Raw genomic sequence first — 16,621 nt, 5'->3', positions numbered from 1 at the left:
CCAGCTGCTGCTGCAGGGCAGGCAAGTTCCCCCCTCCCCTGCTTCTTCCCCCAGGGTGCTGCGTTCCTTCCCCTCCTCCTCTCCCTCCCTGCTGCCGATCAGCTGATGGCCCTTGCGTGGGAGGGGGAGAAGAGGAGCTGCAGCACGCTGGCTGCACTGGGGAGGAGGCGGAGAAGAGGTGGGGATGGGGCCTTGGGGAAGGGGGGTGGAATCAGGGTATATCCCCTCCTGCCCCCTGCCATGAGCCGCTCTGGGCAGGGGGCTAGGAGCACCCCCACGATCCCAGGCCACACCCCCAGCCCTCTGCCCTGACCCTTATATCCCCCCCAAACCCCAGCCCCCTGCCCTGATCCCTGCACTGCCTCACACACCCCCAGCCTCCTGCCCTGAGCCCTGCACCCCGCTCACACACACCCAGCCCTCTTCCCTGATCCCTGCACCCCCCACACACTCCGGCCCTCTGCCCTGATCCCTGCACCCCTACACACACCCAGCCCTCTGCCCTGACTCCTGCACTCCCCACACACCCCAGCCCTGACTCCTGCACCCCCCACACATACCCAGCCCCCTCACACCTCATGTCCTAACTCTTGCACCTCCCCCCCCATTCCCATTCCCACCCCTCGCACCAAATGGGAGCTGCCCAGGTAAGCACTTCACACCCAAACCTCTTGCCCCAACCCTGAGCCCCCTCCCTCATTCTAGCTCCTGGCCAGACCCTGCACCCCAACCCCCAGCTTGCTCCTTCACCCCCAGCCCTGTGCTCAGTGCACTCTCACCCTCAGCTCAGTGCAGAGAGAGGAAAAGAAAGGGATAGAACCAGGGAGAAGGTAGGTACCCACTCTATGCGGGCAGGGTCAGGATCCCAGCCGGCAGCAGGCTGAGCAGGGCCGGCAGCCGGGACCCTGGCTGGCAGGAGCCGGTGGACGGAATCCGAGACCGGCAGCGGGCTGAGTGGCAGCGGGCTGAGCCGCTCAGCCTGCTACCAGTCTGGGGTCCCGGCCGCCGGTCCTGCTCAGCCCGCTGCCAGTCTGGGGTTCTGGCTGCTGGCCCCTTGCCAGCCAGGGTCCTGGCCACAGGCCCCGCTCAGCGTGCTGCCAGCCTAGGTGAACGGAACCCCAGGCTGGCAATGGGCTGAGCGGGCCAGCGGTGTAAGATCAGCATTTTAATTTAATTTTAAATGAAGCTTCTTAAACATTTTGAAACCCTTGTTTACTTTACATACGACAATAGCTTAGTTATATAATATATAGACGTATAGAGAGAGACCTTCTAAAAAACATTAAAATGTATTACTGGCATGCGAAACCTTAAATTAAAGTGAATAAATGAAGATTCGGCACACCACTTCTGAAAGGTTGCTGACCCCTGCTCTAGAGGCTCCAATCAGGGCCCCAGTTGTGCTATGCAGGGTACATACATATGTGAAATTTAAAATACCCAAGTCTCTGTCCCAAAGAGCTTACACGCTTAGAGCCTAATCCTACAAACATTTAAGCACAGAAGCAATTAAAGATAAGCATGCAAATATTTACAGGAGCAGGGCCCATATATTAAGACAATAAATGGAGAAAAACTGATGAGCCAGGGAGAAGAGTGGGAAGAACAAGGTAAACAGTGACATGATTGTGTTTGGTATAAGAAGCAACAGTCACTTAGGCCTGGTCTACGCTTAAAAGTTTTACTGGTGTAACTATTTTAGTTAGTGGTGTGGGGTTTCTTTTACCCAAACAGTTATGCCTGTAAAAGCCCTAGTGTGAACACAGTTATATTTGTAAAAAGGTGATTTAGACCAGGATAATTATTCCTCTTCCCATATGGGAATAGCTATACCATTGTAAACACCTTTATACCAATGTAAGTGTGTCCACACCTCGGTGTTGTACCACTTTAACAATACAGGTATAGGTAAAGCAATACAACTTTCTCATGAACATAAGCCAAATGGGACCTGATCTAAAGACCACTGAAATCCAAGTCCATGAGAAACTCTCTATTGACTTCAGTGGGCTTTGGATGGCAGGCAAGATTTTTAAAGGTATACTGTATAGGCATCTAAAGATGCAGATAGGTGTGCAGTGGCATTTTCAAAAATACCTAGGCACCTAACTCCCATGAGGTTAGGAGCCTTGGAAAATCCTGCTAGGTGCCTATCTGCATCTTTAGGCACCTAAATACCTTTGAAGTTCCAGCCAAAGGCCCTTAATGACTCATCTTTCTTGTATCAGAGGGGTAACCGTGTTAGTCTGTATCCACCAAAACAACGAGGAGTCCAGTGGCACCTAAAAGACTAATAGATTTATTTGGGCATATGCTTTCGTGGGTAGTTTATGCCCAAATAAATCACCTGTATCTGTAATTTTCATTCCATGCATTTGAAGAAGTGGATTTTTTATCCACAAAATCTTATGTCCAAATAAATCTGTTAGTCTTTAGGTGCCACCGGATGCCTCGTTGTTTTACTCTTTCTTGTGTCTTTTGAGGTCATCATTTATACCACTTCTCCAGTTTTCAGCATGGCCCCAAATTAGCAAACACTTACACATGTGAGTAAGTTTGTGTGTTTACAGTAGTCTCATGAAACTACTCATGTCCATAAAGGTACGTAAGTATTTTCAGGATTGGGGCCATAGTCTTCCTGACTAAACAGGATTTGAAATATATATATATAAAACACAAGCAGGGGAGGGAAAAAAACTATACAACCTCTTCTGCCCCACACTGCCTTTAAGGTTCTATTTACACACTATAAAGGAAAAAAGGGAACAAATCCATTTCTCCCCTTTGCCAGTCACTTTTAACCTTCTAGGAACTAAATCAAAATAATTCTCCAAAATATTCAGATATTAAATATGAATAAAGTAAAATACAGTTACTCATAGTTTTGACTTAACTGTACTTGAATATTGAAAGTAGAAAATAAAATATAATATTTTAAGGCATTTCACACCCATGCCCTCCCATCCCTTTCTGATGTACAGTAATGACTTTTATCCCCCATCTAGTTTAATTGTAAGAATACTAAGTTATCAGGGAAAGAGAGAAACAAACATTGCCATAAAAATTGCTTCAGTCTTGGTTCAGTAACCCAACACATAAACAAAGATGACATTTAAAAGACATCCTCTAAAAGACCGGGCCATGAAAATATCAGATTCTGGGCTCTCAACACAGACTATAAATACTGCAGGATACCAGCTCTTAAATAAGGTCAGACTCTCTCTAGGTCCTTGAATCAAGTTCTGCTCTTTGGGTCCAAATTGTGCTATCATGGCACAGGCAAAACTCCCAATACCCGAGAGAGTTTTACCAGGATAAGTAGGATACTGCAGGGGCTTGGGCCTAGGGGAGGCTTGTTTACCCCCTGTACTCTGCAGAGATGCCGGAAGCGGGACTCGGGAGAAGCATGACTGGTATAAGGAGAGCGGTCCTGCCTCCCCCGCCTCCAACGGGCTCTATGCTATGGAGAACTGCCGGCTGGGACCCTGCTGCAACACGTAAAAAGAAAGGGAGGACCTGTGGCACCTTAGAGACTAACACAGGTATTTGAGCAGAAGCTTTCGTGAGCTACAGCTCACTTCGTCGGATGCATCACGAGAGCTTCTGCTCAAATACCTGTGTTAGTCTCTAAGGTGCCACAGGTCCTCCCTTTCTTTTTGCGAATACAGACTAACACGGCTGCTCCTCTGAAACCTGCAATGCGCGTTTCCTTCCTCCCGCTGGGGGCAAGCAGCCCCCCCGGGGACCAGCCTCTGCTCTAGGACGAGACCAACTTCCCTGCCTCACTCTCCTCGGCGGGGAGAGCAGGATTCTTCTCCTGTCCGTTGAGATGCCAGCGCAGTGTCCTTCCCTGCCCCCACCCCGCCAGCTTCTAAAACCTCAGCCCCCTCCCCCCGCTGCATCCTCCATCTGCCCCCCGGGCTGCGGGCTCCACTGCTCTCCCCCGCCCCCTGGGCTGCAGCCTCCACCATCCCCCCCCCCCACTCCAGCCCTCCTGGCAGCCTCCAATATGACGCCCCAGCTCCCTGATCCGAGCTTCCGCTGCCCCTTACCCGAGGGCTGCCGCCTCGGAGCCCTGCGGCTCTGCAACCTGGGGGCAAGCCCCGGCCCCGGCCCCTCCCCCTCCAGCGAGCCGGGCAGGGGGCTCCCACCTGATGTAAGGGACAAGCGGCTCCACGTGCCCCCCTAGCACGGCGATCACATAGGAGATGATGAAGGCGGCCGAGGACCAGCAGACGAGCAGCGCGGGGATGAAGGCCGCTCCCGGCATGAAGCACAGCATCCCGCCCCGGGGGCCCGCGGCCGCAGCCCACCCCGGCCGGGCACGGGAGGCGCCGGGCAGCCGGAGCGGCCGGGCGGGCTGGAGCAGCGGGCTTTGTTACGGAGCCGCTGAAGTCACAAAGCGGACGGGACAAGGCGCAGCGGAGGCGCCACGACCGGCTGCCAGCCCCCCGCTCTCCAGAGACACCCCGCGAGAGGGTCTCCCAGCGCCGCCAGATCGGCACGGTCTGTCCCCCCCCCCACACTGGGCTGCTCCCTTCTCTCCCACTCGGGGCGTCTTCCCTCTTCCTCCCCCCGCAGGGCCGGCCCCGTCCCCTGACACGCGCCTTACACGGGCTATTCCCTTCTCTCCCGCGCACAGGTCTTCTCCCTCTCTGCCTCCCGCCCCGGGGCTGCTTCTCTTCGCAGGCACCACGCGCACAGGGCTGCCTCGCAGACACCCCGCCCTGTCCCCTCCCCTCTCACCCGCAGGCACCCGGCTCTAGTCACTCTCCCAGCCAGGCTTAGCTAGCTCGTCCTTTGGCCCCTTGCACATGCTAAAAGCAAGCCCCTCCAAGGAAATTTCTCTCTCCGCCCCCTCCTGACGTGGGTCTTCCTCTCTCTCCCTCGTGATGTATGGGGCAATAGTGCAAAGCCGCTAGCACTTTCGGCCCCCGCCCCCAAGTTCCCACGGAGACGTCTCCCATGGATTTGCTCGCGGCGCTTCCCCGTGCCCGCACGCGACGGCAAGGTTCCCCTTTCGCTTTCGCTTCTGCCCTTCGCGTGGATAGTGCTGCGCCTCGCTTCCCCTTCTTTGCTTCCCGCACGGAGGAAGTCAGGGGCGAAAGCCCCAGCGAGCCCGGACTCTCAGACGGACTGCAGCAACGTTAGATTTAGCATTTTGGAGGCACACCTGCTGCCTGCCCCTCTCTCGCCCCACCGTTCTCGCCCCACTAAGCACAGAGCTGGTATAAGGAGAGGAGGAGAGTAGCGAGATGAGTCTTGGGGACACATCCCAATGGTAACATTTATTTTACATAAAAAGAGAGGGGAAGAGAGAGAGAGAGAGAAACACCTTAGATCGCTTCCCTCCCAGCTGCCTTTCAGCTTTACGGTACAGTCGTGTTATAGAATGAACTTGAGTGATCTAGTCTCCAGTTTATTAGAGCATAAGCTTTCGTGAGCTACAGCTCACTTCATCGGATGCATTTGGTGGGGAAAAAAAAGGTTTTTTTCCACCAAATGCATCCGATGAAGTGAGCTGTAGCTCACGAAAGCTTATGCTCTAATGAATTTGTTAGTCTCTAAGGTGCCACAAGTACTCCTTTTCTTTTTGCGAATACAGACTAACACGGCTGCTACTCTGAAACCAGTCTCCAGTTATTTCCCTTCTGGTAGCCTGTCATGACGGAGAGCCGCCACACCATCTAACAACAGGCCCGTTGCGGTAGATCCCCGGCTGGGTTGAGGAAGAGTTCCCTCAGCTGAGCCTAAGGCTAGCTAGCTCAGCCTGGGTAATGAGCCGGCTGGGCTGCAGCACAATCACCTGATTGGCCAGCTGCCCAATTGGCTGCAAGGAGTCAACAGGTCTCTTTTGTTAGTCTCTAAGGTGCCACAAGTCCTCCTTTTCTTTTTGCGAATACAGACGAACAATGCTGCTACTCTGAAACAACTCTTAAATAGGTTTCAGAGTAGCAGCCGTGTTCGTCTGTATTCGCAAAAAGAAAGGGAGGACTTGTGGCACCTTAGAGACTAACACATTTATTAGACCATAAGCCTTCCTGAGCTACAGCTCACTTCATTGGATGCATTCAGTGGAAAATACAGTGGGGAGATTTATATAGATAGAGAACATGAAACAACGGGTGTTACCATACACACTGTAACGAGAGTGATCAGGTAAAGTGAGCTATTACCAGCAGGAGAGAAAAAAAACCTTTTGTAGTGATAATCAAGGTGGGCCATTTCCAGCAGTTGACAAGAACGTCTGAGGAACAGTGGGTGGGGGAATAAAAATGGGGAAATAGTTTTACTTTGCGGAATGACCCATCCACTCCCAGTCTCTATTCAAGCCTAAGTTAATTGTATCCGGTTTGCAAATTAATTCCAATTTAGCAGTCTCTCCTCGGAGTCTGTTTTTGAAGTTTTTTTTGTTGAAGAATTGCAACTTTTAGGTCTGTAATCAAGTGACCAGAGAGATTGAAGTGTTCTCCACTGTTCCTCCTCCTGTTCTTCTCAACTGCTGGAAATGGCCCACCTTGATTATCACTACAAAATGCCCCCTCCCCCCCACTGGTAATAGCTCATCTTACCTGATCACTCTCGTTACAGTGTGTATGGTAACACCCATTGTTTCATGTTCTCTATGTATATAAATCTCCCCAGTGTATTTTCCACTGAATGCATCCAATGAAGTGAGCCGTAGCTCATGAAAGCTTATGCTCAAATAAATTTGTTAGTCTCTAAGGTGCCATAAGTACTTCTTTTCTTTTTATTTAAGAGTTGCAACTCAGTACTTATGCCCCACTGCTGTGATCAACACTACTGTGTTCCTTGTTCCCAGTCTTGGCCCCACCTTGTTCTTGTCCAGCCCTGTACTTTTCTCTAGTTCCTGACTCCACCTCTGAACTTTGGTGCTGACTCCCACTTCATGTTTCTGACTCTAACTGCTAGGTCAGATGCCCTGTATCATGATCCCTGACAACATGTGGCAGAACACCCCAGGTTTGTGGCACTGCAGTGAACTGCACTGCCCTGAGAATGCTTTTGCGAAGTATTTTGATCTGTGACCAGCTTATGTTGATTTTTTTAAAATGTTTTCCAGGTTATCTTTGCAAGGAAAAGGGCTGGATATTTTGTCTAAAAATATTAAAGGTCAGATTTGTATTCTCCTTTCTAGCTCCCTAAAAGAGGGAAGCCTATGTCCACAGGCTTTGTGTATTCATCTTCACCAGGAAAAAAAGCTAGTTCATGTTAGCTAACGCACAGTAAATTCCTAGTGAAGACAAGGCAATGTGTCATTTTAACACAAGTTTGCAGGACATGAATTCAGAACACAAATTTTTGCTGAGTGAAAACAAGGCATAAGAGGTCCAAAAGCCAGTTCTGGATACAAGGGGTATGTTTACATTGCAATGTAAACTCCGCGTTAGTGGGACTTGAGTCATCTGACCCTGGGTTAGAGAACCCAGGGCTTAAGCATCTACACTGGTTGTTAACTCTAGGTTAAAAAATTTCTAATCCAGGCTTGAATGTGCGGCTCTGGCATCCACACTGCTGCATGCAGACCCAAGTCAAACCAACCATATCCCAGACTCCCTAGTGCCATCCTGAAATGTGGCTGGAGTAGCCCTTTGACCATGGTGCAGTGTGGGAAAACTTGACCTTCCATTCTGCATGCTACAGGAAGTTTGGATAGCTGCCAACACATCCTGCCAAGCCATCATTTTGGTTTGCGTGTTCCCAGCTACCAGCACCAGCAACATGAAAGAGGTGTCTTTTAAACAACTTATTTTGCATGTGCTTTCACTCCTGTGTCAAGAAAAAGGCAGAGCTTCCATGAGATGCTAGTTGACATTTCAGCAGTGTATTCTGAACTATCAAAGGCACCTGACAGAGCTAATGATGGAGCAAGAGGAGGAAGACGCAGATGTGACAGACTCAAACTGGCTGATACTGCTTATGACGCTTGCTTGGTACAGCGGCTGATGCCCCCCAAGTAGACTTGTGCTCCTGGAGCAGGGCCACGAGCACAGACCTGGTGGGACCAGTTAACATTATCATGCAAACCTGAGATGACCAGCAGTGGGTCCAGAACTTTTGCATGAAAAAAGCTACATCTCTGGAGCTCTGTGAGTAGCTTGCCCCAAGCCTCCAGCATAAAGACAAAAATGTGAGGGTGACCATTGTGATCCAGAAGCAGGTTACTATACTGTCTGGAAGCTGGCTACCCCAGACTGCTACAGGTACATTGCCAACCAGTTTGGTGTTGGAAAATTGACTATGGGTAAAGTAGTGGTGGAAATTTCTGAGGCACTAAGGCGTGTAGTTTACCCTAAGGTGGCGGGTATAAAAGACCAACCGTACAGTGGTTTTCAAACTTTTTTCTGGCAACCCAGTTGAAGAAAATTGTTAATGCCCGCAACCCAGTGGAGCTAGGAATGAGGGGTTTGGGGTGTGGAAGGGACTCAGGGCTGGGGAAGAGGGTTGAGGTGCAGGGGTGAAAGCTGCGGAGTGGGGCTGGGAATGAGGGGTTCAGGGTGTGGGAGGGGGCTTTGCGTTGTGGGAGGGGGTCAGGGCTCTGGGCTGGGAATGAGGGGTTCAGGGTGTGGGAGGGGGCTTTGAGTTGTGGGAGGGGTCAGAGCTCTGGGCTGGGGATGCAAGCCCTGGGGTGGGGCCAGGGATGAGGGGTTTGGGATGCAGGAAGGGGCTATGTGTTTGTGGGGACTCAGAGCTGGGGCAGGGGATTGGGGCATGGGGTTGGGCCACTGGCTTACCTCAGGCAACTCCGGGTCAGCAGCACAGCGTGGGTGCTAAGGCAGGCTTACTGCCAGTCCTGGCACCGCGGACCTCACTGTGCCCCGGAAGCAGCCAGCAACAGGTCTGGCTCCTAGACGGAGGCGCACAAATGGCTCAGTGCGACTCTTGCCTGCAGGCACTGCCCAGCTCCCATTGGCCAGTTCCCAGCCAATGGGAATGTGGAGCCGGTCCTCGGGGCAGGGGCAGAACCCCATGGCCCCCCCACTAGGAGCTGGACCTGCTACTGGCTGCTTCTGGGGCACAGTGTGGTGTTGGAACAGGTAGGGACTAGCCTGCCTTAGCCAGAAAGCACTGCCAATAGGACTTTTAATGGCCCAGTCGGCGGTGCTGAGCAGATCTGCCACGACCAAGTGCCTTACATTCCACAACCCAGTACTGGGTTGCGACCTGCAGTTTGAAATTACTGCTGTAGTAATTGCTGGTTTTGAGAGACTGGAGTTTCCTAACTGTGCCATTGATGGGACTCATGTACCCATAGTTTTCCCTTCTTAAGGAGCACATGAGTACTTAAACTGCAAAGGGGACTACTCCATTGTTATGCAGGCCCTTGTGGACCACAGAGGGAAATTTATGAATGTCAACATGGGTTGCACCGGGGAATTTCACGATGGCAGAGTTTTTTGCCACCACAGACTATATTCATGGACAGGCTCAGACGCTATTCCCACCAAATGACACGGTCATAAATCTTGGTTTTTGAAACTGTACCCTGATTTAAGAGGCCCTGGCAAAAGAAAGTTTAATTACACTCTCAGCAGGTGTAGAATAGTTGTTGAATGTGCTTTTGGCAGATTGAAATCCTGTTGGAGATGTCTACAGACCCATTAGGATTCCAGTGTCATCAATGCTGTCCGCCTTACTGTGGCTTGCTGTACTCTTCACAATCTTTGTGAAGCCAGAGGTGAGCCCCTTTCTGCTGAATGGACCCATGACCATGAGGGGCCACTGAATTGGTACACTCAGTCAGAAAGTCCACCTAGCACAGCTGGAGCTAGATGCACCTGGGCAATAGAAGTAAGGGATGCTTTGTGCTCCCACATTATGGACTTGCATGGCCTAATGGAAGTGGGGGAAATAGTATCTTTATGAATGTGTTTGTGCGACATGGAGATGGGCTCATTGATTGTAGTGGGTTTCAATTCTTGGGGAGGTGGGTGTTGATTGCCATGCAATGTACTTATAAATGACATGATCACTTCTGAAAAGGGAGGATGGTGTGAATCATAGTAAAGATTGATGTAGATCAGCAGTTCTCAAACTATGGGGCGGGCCTGCCTCGGGAGATGTGGGAATTTGACAAATATCACTTTCCACATTGCCATCCTTCCTTCTGTGCTTCTGCTGGCACGGTGCTGCCTTCAGAGCTGGGCGCTCAGCCGGCAGTCACTGCTCTCCACTTTGCCTTTGCAGCTGGGTGGCAGTATATGTACTTGGGGGGCGCGTAAATGATTACAGATACAAAGAGGGGGGGCCTGATCAAATAAGTTTGAGAACCACTGATGTAGATAAACATATTGAGAAACAGTGTTTGCATACTAATTCCTAATTGTCCCTGACCATGTGTTCACTTTTATTATTTTAAATACAGATTGTATGACGTGATACAGTGATAAACTTTATTGATTAATTAAAAAAAAATTTATAAATATGTATTAGAAAAATACAACATTAAACCACTGCCAGGCAGGCCAGCTGACATTACCACACTAAAAACACCAGTAACAACAGTACTCTTTAAAAAAACAAAAGAGAAAAACAAAGTGCATGAATAAATGCAAACAGTGAAATCAGGTACAAGACAGAAACACCCTACCATTGCATGTCCCCTGCCCCTGTTCTTTTTTCCTTTCTTTCCCCATTTGTCGAGCACTTGGTGCTCAGGTTGGGGTGGCGGCATGGGGTAAAGTTGCTCTGCCCAGCCACTCCTGGGGTTTGATTGTATGGGCAACCCAGCCATGGAGTTTTCCAAGCTGTTTCTGGAATGCATCACATCCTACCACACAGGGGACTTGGATGACGCAGCAGGAGCTGACATTCTTGCAGCCATTAGTGATATCAGCTGCTCAAACAGCTCTTTCTGCTGAGCGCTGAGCTCCTCCCTTAACTGCCACTCCTGTTCCAGGAGCTGTGAAACCCCATCCTCAAGGTGTGCAGCCAGCCTGAGTCTTTCCTTTTGTCTCTCCTCTAGCCACCAGTATCTTTCTCTTTGGTACTGGACCAGCTTGTTGGCCTAGTCCAGAACTTCAACTATAAATTCATCATGGAAATGCTTCCTCTTGGAATGGTCCATGAAGGTAAGTTGGGCAAGGCTTCTGCTGCAGTGTGGGTGAGCTGTGGAAGTACTACAGCCAGTAGAGGTCGAGGGGCCTGGAACAGACAAAACACAGAGGGCTATTATCTCAACTAGCTCAGTGCAGGAGCATGGAAAAAATCTGTGTGGAATGTCAAGGACAAAATGTTAGTTTTCCAAACTGAACCTCAGTATATTGTGAGAAAATAACATTTTCTTTATAGTTTGTGGCTAGTAGAGAGAAGGCTCCAACCAGCAAGTAAAAGAAAGCCCTTAGAATAATAAGTAGTATTATAAGTAGTGGGGAAGGACATATGAAGGATGTAACTAATAAAATAAAGAGATGCAGTAACAAGACAAAGAAAAACTGCCTTAAAAGAAACCGGTCCAAACCTTTCTACTTGTTCTGCTGGTAAGCGGTGGGGGAGCGGGGAGAAGAGAAGATCAGAGAGGAAGGAAAGTAGCAAGAATAAACTGCTTCAAACTGGGTTTTTGCTAAAGTTAGATGAAGGGCAGAAAGAGAGCCATAAATCTGAATGTTCTTCGTCGGACCCTTCCTGATCATGCTGGAGTACACCAGAATGAGACAGTCAGCCTAGGTCTAGCCTATTTGTACGTATGTTGATCGCATGCTTATGAATACTTTGTTACTGTATTGTCTGTAGTGACTGCTTATTTTTAGGCTGTTAGACATGTTTAGAGTTATTGCCTAATGTACCATTTGGCCTTTGGATTGAATAAAGAAATTTATGGTTAAACTGGTGTTGTATGATTTCCCATATTAATAATTTTCAGTATTAGTTCCAACATGTGTTATAGATACGAATGGGTTGTGGGACCTGGTTACAACACAGGAATACTCTGATATAGTTAAACCACAGTCGCTTTCCCCAGCATTTTAAAAACTGCCATTCAGTGTTGTAAAGCTGGCATCCTCAGTCCTACAATGATATGGCAATGGTGATGTCATCACCATGGTAACTCTACATTGCATTTTGTACATCATTGTTTGGAGGAAGGCTGGTAATAGGGCTAAACTGTTAGAAGTTTATTCAGAGGTTGTTGGCTTGAGGCCACAAATGTTGAATTTGGCTATGAACTCAGAGGGGGGATATTCAGAGGAGGAGTACTGGATATTGCCGTTACTCAGAACTGCAGAAACCCAGTCAGGTGAAAGCACTTTGTACAAGGCCTGGTTTGAAATCCCAAGGACTGACTAATGGCTAAAAAATCCAAAATACTGAAAACACAAACATCTCTAAGTGTTGATGGACTGAAGAGAGTTTCTATTAAATCTAGACAGATTGTTAAGATAAGGCTTGCATATTTTGCTTATCTGAAATTTGTATCTATCAAATCTAGACCTTTTCTATTATGCCTATGATAGTATTTAAGCACTGGCAGGCAGGGGGGAATTTGGACTATGTATATTACACTAGATTTTTTCAGCTGCTCCCTGCTTTCTGAGTCAGTTGAGACAGAAAGTACAAAGGAACCAGTTACAGCTGCATGGATCCCTGGGGCTGGCTTGATGCCAATCTTGGCCCTTTTTAAAATTAGAGCAACATAGGAACTGCTCTGAAGTACTTAAAATGGTAGCAACCCCAAGAGGTTGTCCACCATCTGGGGACTGCTAGGCTACAGTGTGCTGAGGCCAATGCCTTCTTTACCTCTAGACTGGGGCTGGGAAAGTGGTGTGTATGAACCATATATGGCTACCAGCATGATCCCCAGCTAAGGAGATCTTGGTGGCTTCCATTCAGGTCTGCCCGGGGCTGGGTGGCAGTCAGAATCTGTTCTGTTGTTTGTTTTTGGTATTGTTTATAAATACTGATGTAAAAAAACCTATTATTTCTGTTATTCACAAAAGAATTGCTCATAAATAAAGGTATACAAAGGTTTTTGTTTTGCTTGAATGATATGCAAAGAAGTTCTGTAAGCGTATTTACATGAGATATATTTTAACTTCTATGGTTTTGCTAGAGGCTCCCTGGAAGACTGAAGAACTAGTAGAATTATATCATCACAGGAAATGAGAGATGGAGACCAGAACTGTTGATTGAGGATGGGAGGGATTTTAGTCAAACAGTTCGTAACCTTGTGTTCTGTTAATATCATTTTAAACCGAACACAGGATGAACATCTGGAGGAAGAGCTCTTTGTTAATGATTCAGCATACCTGTCCTTTAAACTGAGGGAATGGTCTCACTCCAGTTCTCTAATCCTCTGAGTCTAAGGAGACCTCCAGCACAAACAGGGAAGTGAGGGTTTTTTTTAATTTAAAAGGCAAAAAGAAAACACCTCCTTTGGACACCTCACGGAGGGGGGGGGAGGAGGAGTTGCTGTTTTTTCCTTTGCGTGTTATCTTTGAGACCCCTTCATTTTACCATGACTCTACCACCTTTAATCAGCAATGTTTTTTTTATTTAAAAAACAAGCATGTCACCCTTAACAATTGAACGCATAAGCAGTGGAGCTTTTGCACTCAGATGTATACTTAGTGGGTTTGTGCAATATGTATCTTTTTTGAAAACCTGTAGATCTGAGCAGTTCTATGGAAACAATGAAGTACTGAGAAGACTCTGCATCAAGTGACTTGGATCATTGTAGCCATCACCAGCTATGCAATTTAACTTTAACCATTAGCAGGAGATGTTTTTTTAAGTTGTGTTAGGGCCAAACCTGTGAAACTGGTTATGGGTCAAATGCCTCTGGCCAAAGATCCACACCCCAACCTGAGCCAGAGGAGCAGAATTTCACATAGAAGCAGGATTTCATCCACATGCTCCTCTCTTCTTATTAGGTGGGAGCTGTGAGTGGAGTCTGGCAGCTGTGCCATCAAAGGGCAAGATGCCTTTCCCATTTGCTGATGTGATGAGGAGAGGGAGGTCAGTAAGGCCCCAATATAAAGACTTAAGCACATGCTTAAATTTATTAAAGCACATAACCAGTCACTGTCCCATTAACTTTAATGGGATTACTCCATGTGTGAAGTTGACCACATACATTAGTCTTATGTAGGATCTGGAATAAGGGCTGTCATCTATCCCTCTTCCACTCAGTTTTTAATCCTCCAGCTCTCCAACATTAGGTAGGATCTAAACATCTGTATCACAATGTCCTTTGCATTTTCTCTTAACACCATCTTAATGTATATTATATTCTATAAGCTTCATGTACACTGAATTCCTTTTAAAATAGTTTTTGCATCTGAATAAACTCTAATCATATACTGTTTTCCCCCTCCTTTTTTTCTGAGGTATGTAGCCCATCTGTGACTATAAGGCTTTGTTTCTTAAGCAGTACTTATGTTATTCTATGGATTGTAATTTCCTTTTCCTGTCAAACCATGACTGATTAATACTAAGTTTCATGTGTAGTGATGTTTACAAAGAAACTATAATTTTATCCTTGCCAGGATGTCAAATGCAATGATATTGTATAATCACTTACTAGCTCAAGCATGTGAATTTGTGCATTTAGGACTAAGTCTTGTATGATGCAGACCCAGCTGTTACAAAAAAAAAATTTATGATAGACAAGAAATTATTTCTCCAAACTACATCCTGACACTCACTTAGTTTATACGTGGTAGCTACAAGTCATGTTGTGTTGTCAATAACTTCTCCCTGTCTAGGACTTCTCTTCCCCCCTCCCCCCCCAACAAAAACACACAAAAAAACTGGCATCTGTCACTCTTCTGTTTTTGTTGTTACTTCCCTGATTCTGTTCAGGATGTTGACTTCGCTATCATGGCTTTCATAAAAAAAACTTGTTAGTACATGCCCGTTAGTATATTTTTATGACCTGTGATTTATAGGGTATGTTTATGGTCTTCTCCACCTAGATGTTTTATTTCAGTAGAATCAGTGTAATCTTTATGTATTTTTTTCTCCACCATGTTTAACTTCTTTAGATAAATATAGTATATGATGATCATATTATCCCATCATGTATCAGAATTTTCAGTTTTGTCTAGTTCCTCTCCCAGTGCCAGGCACCCAGCTCAACTGATTTTGCTTACTCAGCGCTCTTCTTCAGGTCTGGGAAATGTACTCAAAGGCATGGGCGGTGGGTGGATCCACCCCTTTTGGGGAGGCTAGCCTCTCAACCCTCCCCCTTCTGCAGAAGGCCCTACCCCTGGGACCACCCCCTCCGGCTGAACCCCCAGCCACACCCCACCTCCAGAGGAGCCCTGGGCTGGCCCCAGCCAGCCGACCAACCCGAGCCCGGCCGGAGCAGTCCTAGCCGCGCTGGCTGGCCCGGGGTGGGAGCAGCTTCAGCCCAGCGTCCCATGGCAGTGGCTGCAGCCCAAGAAGGCAGAGCCTTTACTGGCCTATTATACTGGCCTGTTATACCTGCTGCCCATGCTTGAAGGGTACATTTATACTGCAAATAAACACCTGTGGCTGGCATATGTCAGATGACTCTGGCTCTCTGTAAAATATCAGTGTAGATGTTCTGGCTCAGGCTGGAGCCAGGTGTCTGGGACCATCACTCCTCTGGGACTCCGTGAGCTTGGGCGCCAGCCTGTGCCCAAACATCTACAGCACAATTTTACAGCCCCACTAGCCTGAGTGTGACAGGGTTGCTCTACTCACTGCTCAGCAACACCTCCTTGTGGCTCATCTGCGGAATTAGCTCTGCTACTTAATCTGATGCTCCTTTATGTGGTTACTCAGTCTGTCAGGACTGCATCGGTCAGATATAGAGTGATCATTTCGTGAAAAGTGTTCACCTGTAGGTGATAGGGTATTTTTGTCTTATTTTTCTGTGTGAGTTCATCTGAGAGTGCAGTCATTCTGTCTCATCTCACCCACATAGCTGTTTGTTGGGGCATTTAATGCATGGATGAGATTCATAGATTGATAGATACTAAGGTCAGAAGGGACCATTCTGATCATCTAGTCCGACCTCCTGCACAGCGCAGGCCACAGAATCTCACCCACTCACTCCTATGAAAAACCTCACCTATGTCTGAGCTATTGAAGTCCTTAAATCATGGTTCAAAGACTTCAAGGAGCAGAGAAGCCTCCCTCAAGTCAACCATGCCCCATGCTACAGAGGAAGGCGAAAAACCTCCAGGGCCTCTCCAATCTGCCCTGGAGGAAAATTCCTTCCCGACCCCAAATATGGCGATCAGCTAAACCCTGAGCATATGGGCAAGATTCACCAGCCAGATACTACAGAAAATTCTTTCCTGGGTAACTCAGATCCCATCCATCTAATATCCCATCTCAGGGGATTAGTCCTATTTACCCTGAATATTTAAAGATCAATTACTTACCAAAATCCCATTATCCCATCATACCATCTCCTCCATAAACTTATCGAGTAGAATCTTAAAACCAGATAGATCTTTTGCCCCCACTGCTTCCCTTGGAAGGCTATTCCAAAACTTCACTCCTCTGATGGTTAAAAACCTTCATCTGATTTCAAGTCTAAACTTCTTGGTGGCCAGTTTATACCCATTTGTTCTTGTGTCCACATTGGTGCTGAGCTGAAATAATTCCTCTCGCTCTCCTGTATTTA

The 16,621-nt window shown here is 47.8% G+C and overlaps 1 protein-coding gene and 1 long non-coding RNA gene across 6 annotated transcripts in view; one reads left to right on the top strand and one right to left on the bottom strand.

Annotated features, from left to right (window-relative positions):
* The window catches only part of DRAM1 (DNA damage regulated autophagy modulator 1), a 36,511-nt gene extending 31,553 nt beyond the window's left edge, over positions 1–4,958 (bottom strand). For 2 of the 4 annotated variants that reach the window (XR_006282857.1, XM_038387309.2), the window contains exon 1: positions 4,152–4,819. Coding sequence is in view for 2 of the 4 variants with exons in the window: in XM_038387309.2 (XP_038243237.1) it covers positions 4,152–4,282 (131 nt within the window). In the remaining 2 variants the exon portion in view is untranslated. Of the gene's footprint in view, positions 1–4,052; positions 4,114–4,151 lie in introns of those variants that run through there. The other 2 variants (XM_038387307.2, XM_043519252.1) reach the window with 2 other exon arrangements.
* Positions 4,959–5,010: 52 nt separating this feature from the next.
* Positions 5,011–11,462, top strand: LOC122461120. 2 transcript variants are annotated; one of them, XR_006282868.1, is made up of 3 exons: positions 5,011–5,281; positions 7,160–8,225; positions 9,591–11,462. It is a non-coding gene; the product is annotated as an uncharacterized LOC122461120 (long non-coding RNA). The 2 variants fall into 2 exon arrangements; XR_006282867.1 differs by lacking the exon at positions 5,011–5,281 and having other exon boundaries at positions 6,705–8,225.
* Positions 11,463–16,621: the final 5,159 nt, after the last annotated feature.

Source organism: Dermochelys coriacea, chromosome 1 (assembly GCF_009764565.3).
Source record: "Dermochelys coriacea isolate rDerCor1 chromosome 1, rDerCor1.pri.v4, whole genome shotgun sequence".
NCBI lineage: Eukaryota > Metazoa > Chordata > Testudines > Dermochelyidae > Dermochelys > Dermochelys coriacea.
This window is presented reverse-complemented; position numbering and strand designations above follow the sequence as displayed.